Here is a 13,064-nt window from a genome sequence, read left to right as displayed (position 1 = left end):
TAGACTGGATAAAAATGAAGACTATATACTGGAGTTTAGTGGCTTAATTGTTATTTTGATCACATGTTAATTATAGAATTTTTTTTTAACTTTGGTTTAATTACTATACATTGGCATCCATGTGTAAGGTAAATCAAATAGGGAAAGACCATATCTCCCAGAAGAAAATTGGCCAAAGGCAGTGAGTAGGCAATCTCCAAGAAGAAATTCCAATAATTAATAATATGAAAATATATTCAGTTTTTCTAGTACTCAAAGAAATGCAAACCAAAATGGTGAGTAGAAGCATTTTTAATCTATTGGATTGAAAATAGGTTATGCTACTATATAGACTGTATATAATTGAAATATTAAAATATTGAAATTGAAATAATTTGATAGTGACTATAATATTTTGATTCTCTTGATAAACATTGACTATAGCAAACTCTGTTATTGGGCATTATCCTAAGACATTAAGCAAAAGTTTCATAAAGATATAAGTAACACAGATCTTTTCATTGCAAAAATTGAAAAATAACCTAAAAATGTCTGATAATAAAGAATGGTGAAATTATGGTATAGCCCTAAAATAAAAATATTATGGATTCTTTCCCCCTTAAATACCACTGCAAGGTATGTTATGAAGTTAAATTGTTATGAAGAAAAATATTACAAAGTATACTAAATGTTAATTTTTAATATGAATTATTATTGAACACATGGTTTCTGTTCAAAGTTACTAATTCCTCTGTCAAGGAAGATATCAAGATTTTCTGTTTTGCAGGGATTGGTTGAAATTAAATTATAGGGTGGGGAGGAAGCCAAAGTTTCCATGTAGGTGTAGTCTGTGTATCTTATAACTACATCATCTTACAGTTTTGAAAAATATTATTTTTCTATATCTGGATTTTGGGGAATAATATTGGGTACTATTTAAGATGTAGAAATACTCACCTAAATTCTGGAATAATATGAAAAGTTAATATATTTTAAATCAGCAGCTCTATTTTTGCTTTTTATTTTAGTTACAAATACTTTCCAAGACTGGACCTTAAACTTTTTGACAGACCACAGGAGTTGAAACTTTGTTTTAGTAGACACCCTACTGGGACTAGCATTACAAACAGTCCAGCACTCATGGCTAAGAGAACTAAACAGGTCAGATATTCTTTATCTAATACATGTTAATTTAAAATGTGAAATATGTGTATGTGATATGCAGCCCATGGTTTAGAATTATCACCCATGTCAACCATTTGAAGACCCTCTATGGTTGTTAAGTAAACGAGATGTCTCGCAACCCTTTTATAATATTGAGGCTGAAGTTTTGAATGTGTATGTTTATGCTTTAAGAGAATCTTGGGGAACCAAATACACTTTTTAAAAAACAACTTTATTAAGGTACATTCCTATACCATACAGTTCACCCATGTCAAGTCTACTTAGTGGCTTTTATTCATAGGGTTGTGCAACCACTACCATGGTCCATTTTAGACCATTTTCATTACTCCAGAAAGCCTGCACCTCTGACTTGTTAACCCCCCCCCATCCATTCCCCACAGCCCTAGGCAACCACTTATCTATTTTCTATCTCTATGGTTTCACCTATTCTGGGCATTTCATAATAAATATTCCATAAACGGAAATATATAGCGAAAGGCCTTTTGTGACTGGTTCCTTCCACACAGCATGATATTTTTAAGTTTCTCCATGTTTCACTGTGTGCCAGTTCTTCATTTATTTTTATTGCTGAATAATCCTCCGTTATATGGATATATACCACATTGTATTTATTCATTCACGTTCACGTGAGTGGTTCCTATCTTTTGGCTGTTGTGCGTAGTGCTGCTGTGAACATTTGTGTACAAGTGTTTGCGTGGATGTGTGTTTTTGTTTCTCTTGGGTAAGTGCCTAGAATAGAATTGTTGGTCATATGGTATCTGTATGTTTTAACCTGTTGAGGAACTGTCAAGACTGCTTTCCAAAATAGCTCTACCATTTTAAATTCCTGCTGGCAGTGTATGAGGGTTCCAGTTGCACCATGTCCCTGTCCATTCTTGTGATTATCTGTCTTTCTGATGATAGCCATCCTTGCGTGTGTGAAGTGGTATCTCGTTGTGATTTCTCTCGCAGTTATTTATCTTGCCAGATGTTACATTTAAAGGAAGTTAAAGGGAGTTATTTTAGGACAATTTAGACATCTTATAGACATACTATATTTGATTTAGGTATAAAGAGTTAATCTATGGTTAGGTGTGAGTTAAAATGAAACTTGTACATATATTGTTTATATATTTGTGGTTTACAAAACATGGAAAATTTCAGAATGAAGTTTTTAATTCAGGTGTTACCAGCTTGTGTACAGTCCCCCAAATGCTAGAGGTAACCTGAAGTGTTCCTTAATTTCAGATAGTATACGTTTCTCTCAATGTTGGAAGGAAATTAGCATATATGTATTTTGCTATTACTGGCTTAATAAAAGCCAGTTTTTACAGTGGGAGAATTTGGTTACTAAATCTTTAAAGCTCCTGTTCACCAGAACTTTTGTCCCCTAGGCTAGCTGGAAAAGAAAAGAACGTTCCCATCTTAGAAAAACAAGTGACTCTATTTTCAAATATGTCTTCCGAGTGTAATGGAAATAGAGCTTATAAGAAAAATGAAGGGCTAGGACATTTTTATTTAGAACACATCCCAGCAGAGGGATCTTTAGTGCAAGGCACACAGTGGTAGTCTGACGTACCTGGAAGGTTCTGTGGTTTCTAAGAGTATATATAGTTTCTGGTTTTTGTTGTTGTTGTTGTTGTTTTAAGAGTTATTTGTTTGTCTGAGAGGGAGAGGAAGAGAGCATGAGCATGTGCACAAGCAGGGGAGGGGAGAGAGAGAGAATCTCAAGCAGGCTACTTGCTGAGCATGGAGCTCGACATGGGGCTGGATTTCACAACCCTGACTTCATGACCTGAGACAGGTGCTCAACCGATTGAGCCACCTGCGTGCCCCATGGGGTATATAGTTTGATTAAAGCTCTGCAGGTGGTTTTGATACCTCTTTTTCACCCAAATGAGAATGAGAATCAGAGGTAGAAAATACAATTACCGGTCTGTGGAGTAAGAAAGTCTGTGATCTTGATCACAGTGTTGCCTGCAATGACATACATCTTTTAAAGGATTCAGTCAGTGAAAGAATTAAAGATTGGTGAGGGAGGATAGAGGGGAAGTCTTGGCAGGAAATAGCCTGTGGGATCTTAAACATTTTCGGCAGGGAGAAAGGTGGAAAGACTATCACTTTTCAAGAATGACATCACTGGACTGACAAGCTCTAAATGGTTCAAACCCTTTTATCCATAAAGCATATGAGTGCCTTCTATGTGAGGGGCAACTGATTAGCCATTATGTTATATAAATATGAATAATCTCTATTTCTTTTTTTAAATTTTTATTTTTTAAAAAATATTTTATTTATTTGACAGCGTAAGTAGGCAGAGAGGCAGGCAGAGAGAGAGGGGGAAGCAGGCTCCCGGCTGAGCAGAGAACCCAACATGGGGCTCGATCCCAGGCCCCTGGGATCATGACCTGAGCCGAAGGCAGAGGCCTCAACGCACTGAGCCACCCAGGTGCCCCTGATCTCTATTTCTAAGGGATTTCTAGTCTATTGGGAAACATGTGCTTGCCAGTAAATAGTTACAGCACCGGATAAAGTGCTTCTGTAGATGAATGTTGAAGGCCCTACATGGCACTAAGTGGGAAGCCACTCATGAAAGTAAACTGTAAAATGCTTAATGTTAGAGTCAGGTTTTATATTACATTCCTCTCTTTTCCTTCTCACTTTTATCCCCACCCTAGCGGATTTTAATAAATACCTTGATTTTTTTTTTTTCCTTAATTTTCTTTTTGTAAGTAATCTTTACTTCCAGTGTGGTGCTTGAACTCATGACCCAGAGATCAAGAGTTGCATGCTGTCCTGACTGAACCAGCCAAGTGTCCCAAATGCTGTAATATGTTATTTATTCTCTTCCTAGGAGATCAGAACAGCTCATAAGTTGGCAAAGCGATGTTACACAAATCCACCACAGTGGGCCAAGTGCCTCTTCAGTCACTGTTACAGCTTGTGGTTTATCTGTCTCCCGGCCCACGTGAGAGTTTCTCACCCTAAGGTCAGAGCATTGCAGCAGGCGTATGATGTTCTCATTAAGATGCGGAAAACAGACGTGGATCCGCTCGATGAGGTGATTATAACAAACCGAGTTACCATTACTAGGATACATTTTATTTTTGTATTTCCAAGGGAATTTAGGTCTCAGTTGCTTTAAAGTGTTCTCATGTATTTCCATTAAGCAGGAAAGGTTACATTATTCTCTGTTCCATGGAGCTAATACTTACTGTTTATATTTAAATATATTTATTTATTTTATAATAATATAATTTATAATATAATAAATTAATATATAACATATAATAAATAATAAATATATAAACATAATATAAAATACAGTGTATAAATATATAAATATAAATATTGTGAATATAAAATAATATATGAATTTATATATGAATTTATATTTAAATATATTTATTTAAAAATTACTGCTTTGGAATGAAGCAGAGACTGCCTTAGGTCAGATAGTTTGCACTTGATAAATAGAAAATAATATTGACATCATTTTATTCTTTTTTTTTTCTTGAGAGTGGGGAGGGGCAGAGGGGAGAGGAAGAGAGAGAATCTTAAGCAGGCTCCACGCCCAGGTCCCTCTCACAACCCTGAGACCGGGACCTGATCTGACATCAAGAGTCAGATGCTTAACCGACTGAACCATTCAGGTGCCCCTACTTCATTTTATTCTTTTTATTTTTTAGTTTTTTAAATTTTTAAAAAGATTTTATTTATTTATTTGACAGAGAGAGAGATCACAAATAAGCAGAGAGGCAGGCAGAGAGAGAGGGGGAAGCAGGCTCCCTGCTGAGCAGAGAGCCCGATGAGGGGCTCGATCCCAGGACCCTGAGATCATGACCTGAGCCGAGAGCAGAGGCTTAACCCACTGAACCACCCAGGTGCCCCTCATTTTATTCTTGATACAACTTTATTAGGAAGCAAATAGGGAATAGGCTGTTAGTAAGTGGCTCTCCTCTTAGGCCCTGTGTCCTAGAATGAGTTATATAACCTGTATGTATTTCAGATAATGTATCTGAAAATGTTGATCCAGACTCCTCAACCTTGGCACTGTTGATGTTTCGGCCTACATAATCCTTTGTCGTGGGCCGGTCCTGTCCATTGTAGGATGTTTAGCTGCATCCCTGGCCTCTCTAATGCTCCTGGTCTGACTAATGCCAGGAGTAGTCCCCCTTCTACGCAGCATTCAGATATGTCTGCATACATTGCCACCTGTCCCTGGAGGTTAGAATTGCCCCACTGATGTAGATAATTATAGTTGGTACCGTCTTTATAAGTTTAATTTGAGGGTTAAATCTGCTGATGTACAGTATGCCTAAAATAGTACCTGGCTTATAGTGGAAGGTGAGCACTCAGTGACGGAAACACTAAAGGTTTTACAGGCACTCTCTGTCTTAAGCTTCAGCGCCATCCTAAGAGATAGGTAGTGATACTGTCCAGTTAATCATTGAGGAAACTGGACAACTTATTTAGCCTTTGTCTTTGCTAGTTTTCCCTCTTAAAAATAACTTTTGGTGTTAAAATAACTATAAATGATCTTTAGAATCAGGTTAGAACTTAAAATGAAGTTGAAATAAAAACTCAGAATAATGGGTCTCTGAAGGGAAAGCACAGGGATAGAAGAGAAACGGGATTGAAGAAGGGCGCATTATAGGCTTCAGCGCTAATATTTTTTCTTAAAAAATCTTAAGTGAATATACACATATAATATGAAGATTTGATAATGCTTGTGGGGACACTAAAGCTCATTTTCTCTAAATATTAACTGTATGTTATGAAAGCTTCAAAAATAAAATTACAAAACAAGTACTAAAATATATATTCTCATATTTGATTACATTGCTTTCATCTGATGTTCATGAAACTATCTGGAAATTAAAAGTACTTGATCAGAATCTGTGTTTCGTACCTTATGCATTTTAATGTTTTAAAAAAATTTGTTCTAATAGAGTTACTTAGTTTTCTAAGATGTGTTTTAAGATGTGTTTTAACTTGTGAAAGGCATAAGATTTTTTAAAGTGTTCTTAAATGTGCTCTGAAATATTTTCAAAGTGTTTTAAAGTATGCTCTATGAATGATGTTATTGTACTCTAAATTCAAAGCACAGTGCTTCATTAAGTTTGTTTGATAAGTTTTAAGTTCATAGTACATATCATAAATTTCCTGAAAAGTATTTTCTTCTGTAGGTATTAAAGTTCATTGGTAGTCTTTGGTACAAGGAATTACGTTCTCTCATTTCTAACACATAGCAATTATGACCAGTAAGCTAAAAAAATTTTTTGGACTATTTCCCTAATAAACACTGATAGGAAGCTTAAAATATGGAGCTTAATTTGTTGTACTCCTACTTCTAATGAGTTATTTTGACAGATTTTTAGTCTCCTGAAGTCATTACATCTCCACGACTGGAAGAAAGAAATACTTATTTTAAAACTTAAGTATGCATATCTGGGGCCTCCTGGGTGGCTCAGTGGGTTAAGCCTCTGCCCTTGGCTCAGGTCATGATCCCAGGGTCTTGGGATCGAGCCCCGCATCGGGCTCTCTGCTCTGCGGGGAGCCTGCTTCCCCCCTCTCTCTGCCTGCCTCTCTGCCTACTTCTGATGTCTGTCTGTCAAATAAATAAATAAAATCTTAAAAAAAAAAAGAAAGTCTATAGCATGTGAGATCTTGCCTATGCTTGAATTGGGTCTAATGTTCAGGAAGAGTTTGTGTTTCTTGTTGAGCTCAGTTTCACCTCCCTGTGGCTTTTTGGGAATTGCACAGACTGTTTATTCCCTCTTTCCTGCGACATCTCTTCAGATACTTGAAGAACGCTCGTGTGCTACATTCTCTTTCCTCCCTTCACACATCTATGAGTTCCTTCAGTTTCCCGGATTCACGTAGTCATTTATACAGTTGCTCTCAGTTTCTGACCTCCTGTTTCTAAATTACATTCTCCATTTCTGGCTTCCAGATACTCATCTTTTTAACCCTTGGCCTCTTCATGTCTCCTTTTCTATTTCATTTCTTCTATTCTCTTGACTGAAATATCCTTTCTGAAATCTTTTTACTTTCCCCTTTACTTGAGAGCAACTTGGCTTTACAGTACCTTTTTGTTAGCCAACTCTGTCATAAACAGAGCACATTTGACAAGTCCCAAGAAGAGTATCTTCTGTCTGTGCGTTTCTTTATTCCCAGACTACGCTGTCTGAGAGTCCGTGGCTGCTCCGGCCCTGCTCCCGCCCTGCTCCCGTCAGCGGGCTCTCCTCTTCGCCGGGAGCCCTTGCCGTACCCGTTTATTCTCCATGCTTTCCACTGCGTCTTTGATGTGTGAGATTTGGACTTCGTCTTCCAACCTCACTTGTCCGCTTGTGATAAGATCGAGCCCTCCTCTGTAAACACATATTCTTAGAAAAGCCTTTGCTAATAATATTATTTGAGAGAGAGAGCATGTGTGCACAAGCAGGGGGAGGAGGAGAGGGAGAAGCAGAGAGCTGAGCAGTCCGGTCTCAGACCCAAGACTCTGGGATCGCGAAGGCAGATGTTTAACTGACTGAGCCACCCCGGTGCCCCTCAAGTTTCTTCTCATACTTTCCTAAAACGTGGATTTACAAAATCTTTTTTGTTACATAGGCATCGGGGAGATGTTGTCTTTAATTTCTTTGGCACAGAATATAGAGCCTGATTTTTAGATTTAAAAAATAAATTTCTTCTCAAATTATGGGGAATAATAGTCATTCTCTTTGTGTAAACTTTGCTGAAACAAATGTCGGTCATGCATATTGGTCTTACGTGATAGAGTTGAGGCAGGTGTTTTCATTAATGAATAGATTTTTAAAATAATTTATAGAGAGAACAAAGGATAAAATAGTACTTAATGCCTTTGAGAAGAAGAATTGAGTAATTTAAACATTTCTGTGAGCCACTGACTGACTAACCAACTGCTTATGCTTTGATGTTCTTTTCTGTTAGGTGTGCTATCGAGTAGTCATGCAGCTCTGTGGACTTTGGGGTCACCCTGTTTTAGCAGTGAGAGTCTTATTTGAAATGAAAACTGCTAAGATAAAACCAAATGCTATTACTTATGGTTATTATAATAAGGTAAGTGGGATCGACATTGGACAACCTGTGCTGCTTAACTAAGATTGATACATTTTTGTACGTTTTACTATTCATGAAACTTCTTTTAGAATTTTAAGCTATAGTGACTTAGTGTATTTTATTTGTATGTATTTCTTTAAAAAAATAAAGTATTCCTACCAATCTTTATTTTTAACCGTTATTTTACCTGTAGGTAGTTTTGGAGAGCCCATGGCCTAGCAGTACCCGCAGTGGTATCTTCTTATGGACGAAGGTACGGAATGTGGTACGTGGCTTGGCACAATTTAGGCAGCCGCTTAAAAAGACCGTGCCAAAGTCACAGGTCTCCTCACTATCAGGTAATACACGTGGTTGGAAAGATATTCTGTTGCTGAACCATAAGCTTTATATAGGCATACAAGTGTTTAATTGTATGAAATAGAAAACATAAATGAAATTTTGGTTGATGTTTTCATATATAACTAAAGATAGAGATTACATTAGTCACAAATTATTTTGCCCCCATAAATTTAGAAAGTGTTGTGCAACTGCAAATGAATTGTGGGGCATTCGTGTTTCGTTTCAGAAATGGTCAGTGCATGAGTTATTGAACTGCTGTTGTCCTTATCTTTAGCTCCTCCGAATGCCACAGGTGGAAGTGATGGGGACACGGTGAGCCACGGTAGCGTGGATAGTTCTAATGATGCTAACAGTGGGGAGCACACAGTCTTCGTCAGAGATTTAATCAGGCTTGATTCCACTGATAATCACTTTAGCACAGGTACTAAAATCTGGATTTTACTAACCCTTCACTTACTCTCTTGTAAAGTCTTTACCTTTTTAAAAAGCTTTTACCTTCCTTTCTTAAGAGTTTGTGCAATGAGTACTTTAAAAATACTTTATATAAATAAGGGAAGAAATTACACCTCTGATTGCAGATCCCTTCTTTTTATTTCCTAAAATACAAGAAATTAACTTTGGAGTGCTGTGCAGAAGGCTCCAGCGTGGTGTTCCTTTGTATTTGTTCATCATTAGTTCGTGAAGGTACATGATACAGCTGTAGGAATGATGAACTGGGGGACTTGAATTTAGTGATACAAATTGCAGATCTCTTTTTCATTAAGTGGAACATATTTTAAGAATTTGAAATTGTGAATATTAAAGAGAGAAGAAAATAAGTCACACACCATGAGAAAGAGTATTCTCTTCATATGGTCATTCTCTTCAATGACACTTTTTAAAATCTGAGAAACTTCTGAAGCGCCTTTTACATACAAAGCTCCGGGCATCCCCTCTGTCCTCCCAAGTTAGAAATATGCGTTATTCCACTAGCACCTGGAGCAAATATGTGTGTGTTGCACATCCCTCTTTTTGTGTTGTTTTTCTTTTTTGTTGTTGTTATTGTTAATAATCTCAAGCTTTTCTTTAAAAAGAATCCTAAGTCTGATTCCTGTGCTTCATCTGATGAACTTGTCTCAATGACTGAAGTTTCCTTTTTTCTGCTCTTTGTTGCTCTGCTTTTTGCTCTGTGCTGTTTCTTGGTGCTGCATTTGTCCTTGGCTGTCATGGTGTGGGGTGCAGACAGACTTGTATGACGTGAAGCTATGGATACGCGTGTGCATTAATTCTACCCTTGAATGTTAACCACTTCAGGTAATTTCCCGTTTATTAGGTTAAATTTTGCTGACATGCAAGGGTGGGGGAGAGACCTTTGTTGTGCTGAAAGTATTGTTATAGGTAGAAAGCAATTTTAGTTTTCTTGACTTCTTCCTCTTCAGATAAGAGTAATCCTGTATATACCATTGAAAATATCTAGCTAACATTTCTCTGTCATTTTGCAAAGCATATTTGTTGTCCTATTTGAAAATACACCGTGCCTTGCTATAATTCTTCCTTTGGGGTTGGTTTGTAGCATCATTGTATCCACTAGTTTTATGGAGATTAAATGTTTCTGTGTTCCAGCTGTTGAGATGATTTTGCTTGCTAAAACTGCTTTGCTAAGTTCTTGTGCTAAAAATTACCCCATAATTACAGAAGCATGTATAAATCATCAAAAGTCAACATAGAGCTCTAAGTTACAATCCTGTTTGTAAATTCACTGTCTTCAGCAGTAGGAATTTTTATATGACTTCAATTTTAAAGTAGTTTTACTTTATTTCTTCCTGTATTTGTTCCTAAAACTTGTATGAAGAATGGACTTTTATGAAGAAATGGACTTCATTTATGAAAAAAAGAAAACTCAAGGGAATAATTTTGTGATATGAAGCCATTTAATCGAATAATTATAATTTTAAAAAATTGTGTTCTTATTCTTCTAAACTTACCTTCCTTTAGTTTAAAAAAAAAAAAAAAAAAAAGATTCCAGTAGTTGGGGAAGAAACTTCAGATCCCTTTTCCATATGTATCTTTTTTTTTTTTTAAGATTTTATTTATTTATTTGATAGACAGAGATCACAAGTAGGCAGAGAGGCAGGCAGAGAGAGAGAGAGAGAGAGAGGAGGAAGCAGGCTTTCCGCGGAGGAGAGAGCCCAATGTGGGGCTCGATCCCAGGACCAGGATCATGACCCGAGCCGAAGGCAGAGGCTTTAACCCACTGAGCCACCCAGGCGCCCCTCCATATGTATCTTTAAAGTTACATTTCAAATGGCTGAAGCCCTATTGCTGAATTTACAGTGATTGTGTGTCCTTGTAGAGTTTCTGGTGACATCATTTGATACTTTTAGAGACTTCCAACCAAAGTTGGAAGCTTAGGTTACTCTTTCTTTAGGGATTCTGTTGTAGAACCTTTCCACTCGGTACCTGATACAGAGTCACTTAGCTTGTTGGGGGGCATATCTTGATTTAATGGTCTGCATAGTCCCCAGTCTGGTGTCCATTTCATGGCACATCACGCCTTACCAGACTTTCTGAGGGGCCAATAAAAAACCGACAAATTAATCATTCTAACGAGGGGTATGTAAAGAAGTTTAGTTCTTTTTTTCTATTGCAGACCCAAAGTTTGGCAGTATAACATGCAGCAGAAGGTAGAAGGCACTACAGTTAACTCTTGAACAACATGGGTCCACTTCCATGCCAGTTTTTTCCCCCCCAATAAATCCAGTACTGTAAATGTATTTTCTCTTCTTTATGATTTTCATCCCCCCCCCTTTCCTTTAAATTTGAGTATGGTTTATACGTGATGTTACATTAGTCTCCGGTCTGCAACATGGGGATTCAACTTCTCTCTATGCTGTGCTCACCATAGTCACCGCACAGCAGTATTACAATACTTGAAGACTTTTTAATAATGTTTTCTTTTCTCTAGCTTCCTTTACTATAAGAATACAGTATGTAATCACAGAATACAGGGTATGTGCTAATCAGTTGTTTATGTTATCAGTAAGGCTGCCATGAACAGTAGACAGTTATAGTTCACTTTGGGGGAGTGAAGAGTTATGCCTGGATTTTTGCTTGTACGGGGCGGGAGGGCCAGTGTTAAAGGGTCAGCCGTGTTGCTCCTGTTTCATTTTCACTAACGTCCTCTGTAAGGATTCTCTAGGATCTTTGTTTCAGTTAGTCCTAGTTTAGTCTTCAGTCTTTGTTTCCATTTTAAATGACAGAACTCGAAAGTCAAATAGACTTGTTTAAAACTTTATTTTGAAATTATTTCAGATTTATGAAAATGTTGCTAGTATAGTGCAGAGAACAGGTGAATAATTTCTATCCAGAGTCATTCGTAGTTTGCCCTGTTTGCTTTATCATTTTCTTTCTGTACACACATGTACATTCTTTCTCTGAGTCCTGTGGCAGCAGGTTGCATACATCTTGCCCTTCTACCTTTTAAATACCTCAGTGGTGTTTTTCTCTGATAAAACCATAGTATAGTCAACCAGATTCAGACAGATACCGATACACTACTTTAATCTGTAGGCTGCATTCCAGTGTTGTCAGTTGCTGTAATGTCCTTTGTGGGACTCTAGATCCCTCTCTTTGGTCTCCTTTAACCGGGCGCAGTTCCTTATCCTTTCTTTGTCTTTTGACCTTTCTGAAGAATTCAGTTATTTTGTGGAATGTTCCTTCGTTTGAGTTTGTGTGATGTTCCCTTGTGGTTAGCTTGGGCTGTACATTAATGTCTCTGTTGCAGAAGTAATTGTCCCTCCCGAGGCGCACACTGTCTGTCTACCTCTCATTGGTGATACTCATTTTGATCACCGGTTCTTTCTCATTATCATGATTGCCCCTGCAGATGATGAGCTGTCTGGAAGGAGACTCTGAGACTGGGCAGTAATACCCTCCTTCTCATCATGCTTTCTCTTTTAAATTTAGCATCCATTGATGATTTTTGCCTTAACTGGTCTTCACTATAAAGTAGTGATATTGAGGCACCTGAGCCTCAATATCAGTTGGTTGGGCATCTGAATCTGATTTCTGCTCACATCATGATCTCAGGATCCTGAGATGAAGTCCTGTGTGGGGCTCTGAGCGCAGTGTGGAGTCTGCTTGAAATTCTCCTCTCCCTCGGAAGCCTCCCACTGTATTCGCTTGCTCTCTTCAAATAAATAAATCTTAAAAAAAAAAAAAAAAGTAGTGATTTGCCAACTCTGTCCTCCATCCAGATTTATAGGACGGTATTCTGTGTCTTTTGGTTTAATAATTTTACTCAGGCATATCCTGAGTATGTTTTTAAACACTTCCTTTCTTGTACAACAAAATGTTCCTGGCTCGTTCTTGTAGCTTTCCTGCCAGAGATCTGATATCAGCCATTTATTCAAGGATCCCAGGTTCCTTTCAATGGGCGGTAGATTCTAGAAGCCAAGATCTGGGCTCTACGTATGCTTACACTACAGGTTATTACTGCTTTTAGAATTTTTCAGCAGAGC

General features: G+C 37.5%; 1 protein-coding gene across 2 annotated transcripts in view; it reads left to right on the top strand.

Annotated features, from left to right (window-relative positions):
- The window catches only part of DENND4C (DENN domain containing 4C), a 140,944-nt gene that overhangs the window by 87,564 nt on the left and 40,316 nt on the right, over positions 1 to 13,064 (top strand). The window contains exons 16-20 of one of the 2 annotated variants that reach the window (XM_032308920.1): positions 1,008 to 1,140; positions 3,998 to 4,204; positions 8,098 to 8,226; positions 8,420 to 8,564; positions 8,840 to 8,986. In XM_032308920.1, the coding sequence (XP_032164811.1) occupies positions 1,008 to 1,140; positions 3,998 to 4,204; positions 8,098 to 8,226; positions 8,420 to 8,564; positions 8,840 to 8,986 (761 nt within the window). The remainder of the gene's footprint in view (positions 1 to 1,007; positions 1,141 to 3,997; positions 4,205 to 8,097; positions 8,227 to 8,419; positions 8,565 to 8,839; positions 8,987 to 13,064) is intronic. The other variant, XM_032308921.1, reaches the window with a different exon arrangement.

This window comes from Mustela erminea, chromosome 12, assembly GCF_009829155.1.
Source record: "Mustela erminea isolate mMusErm1 chromosome 12, mMusErm1.Pri, whole genome shotgun sequence".
Taxonomy (NCBI): domain Eukaryota; kingdom Metazoa; phylum Chordata; class Mammalia; order Carnivora; family Mustelidae; genus Mustela; species Mustela erminea.
This window is presented reverse-complemented; position numbering and strand designations above follow the sequence as displayed.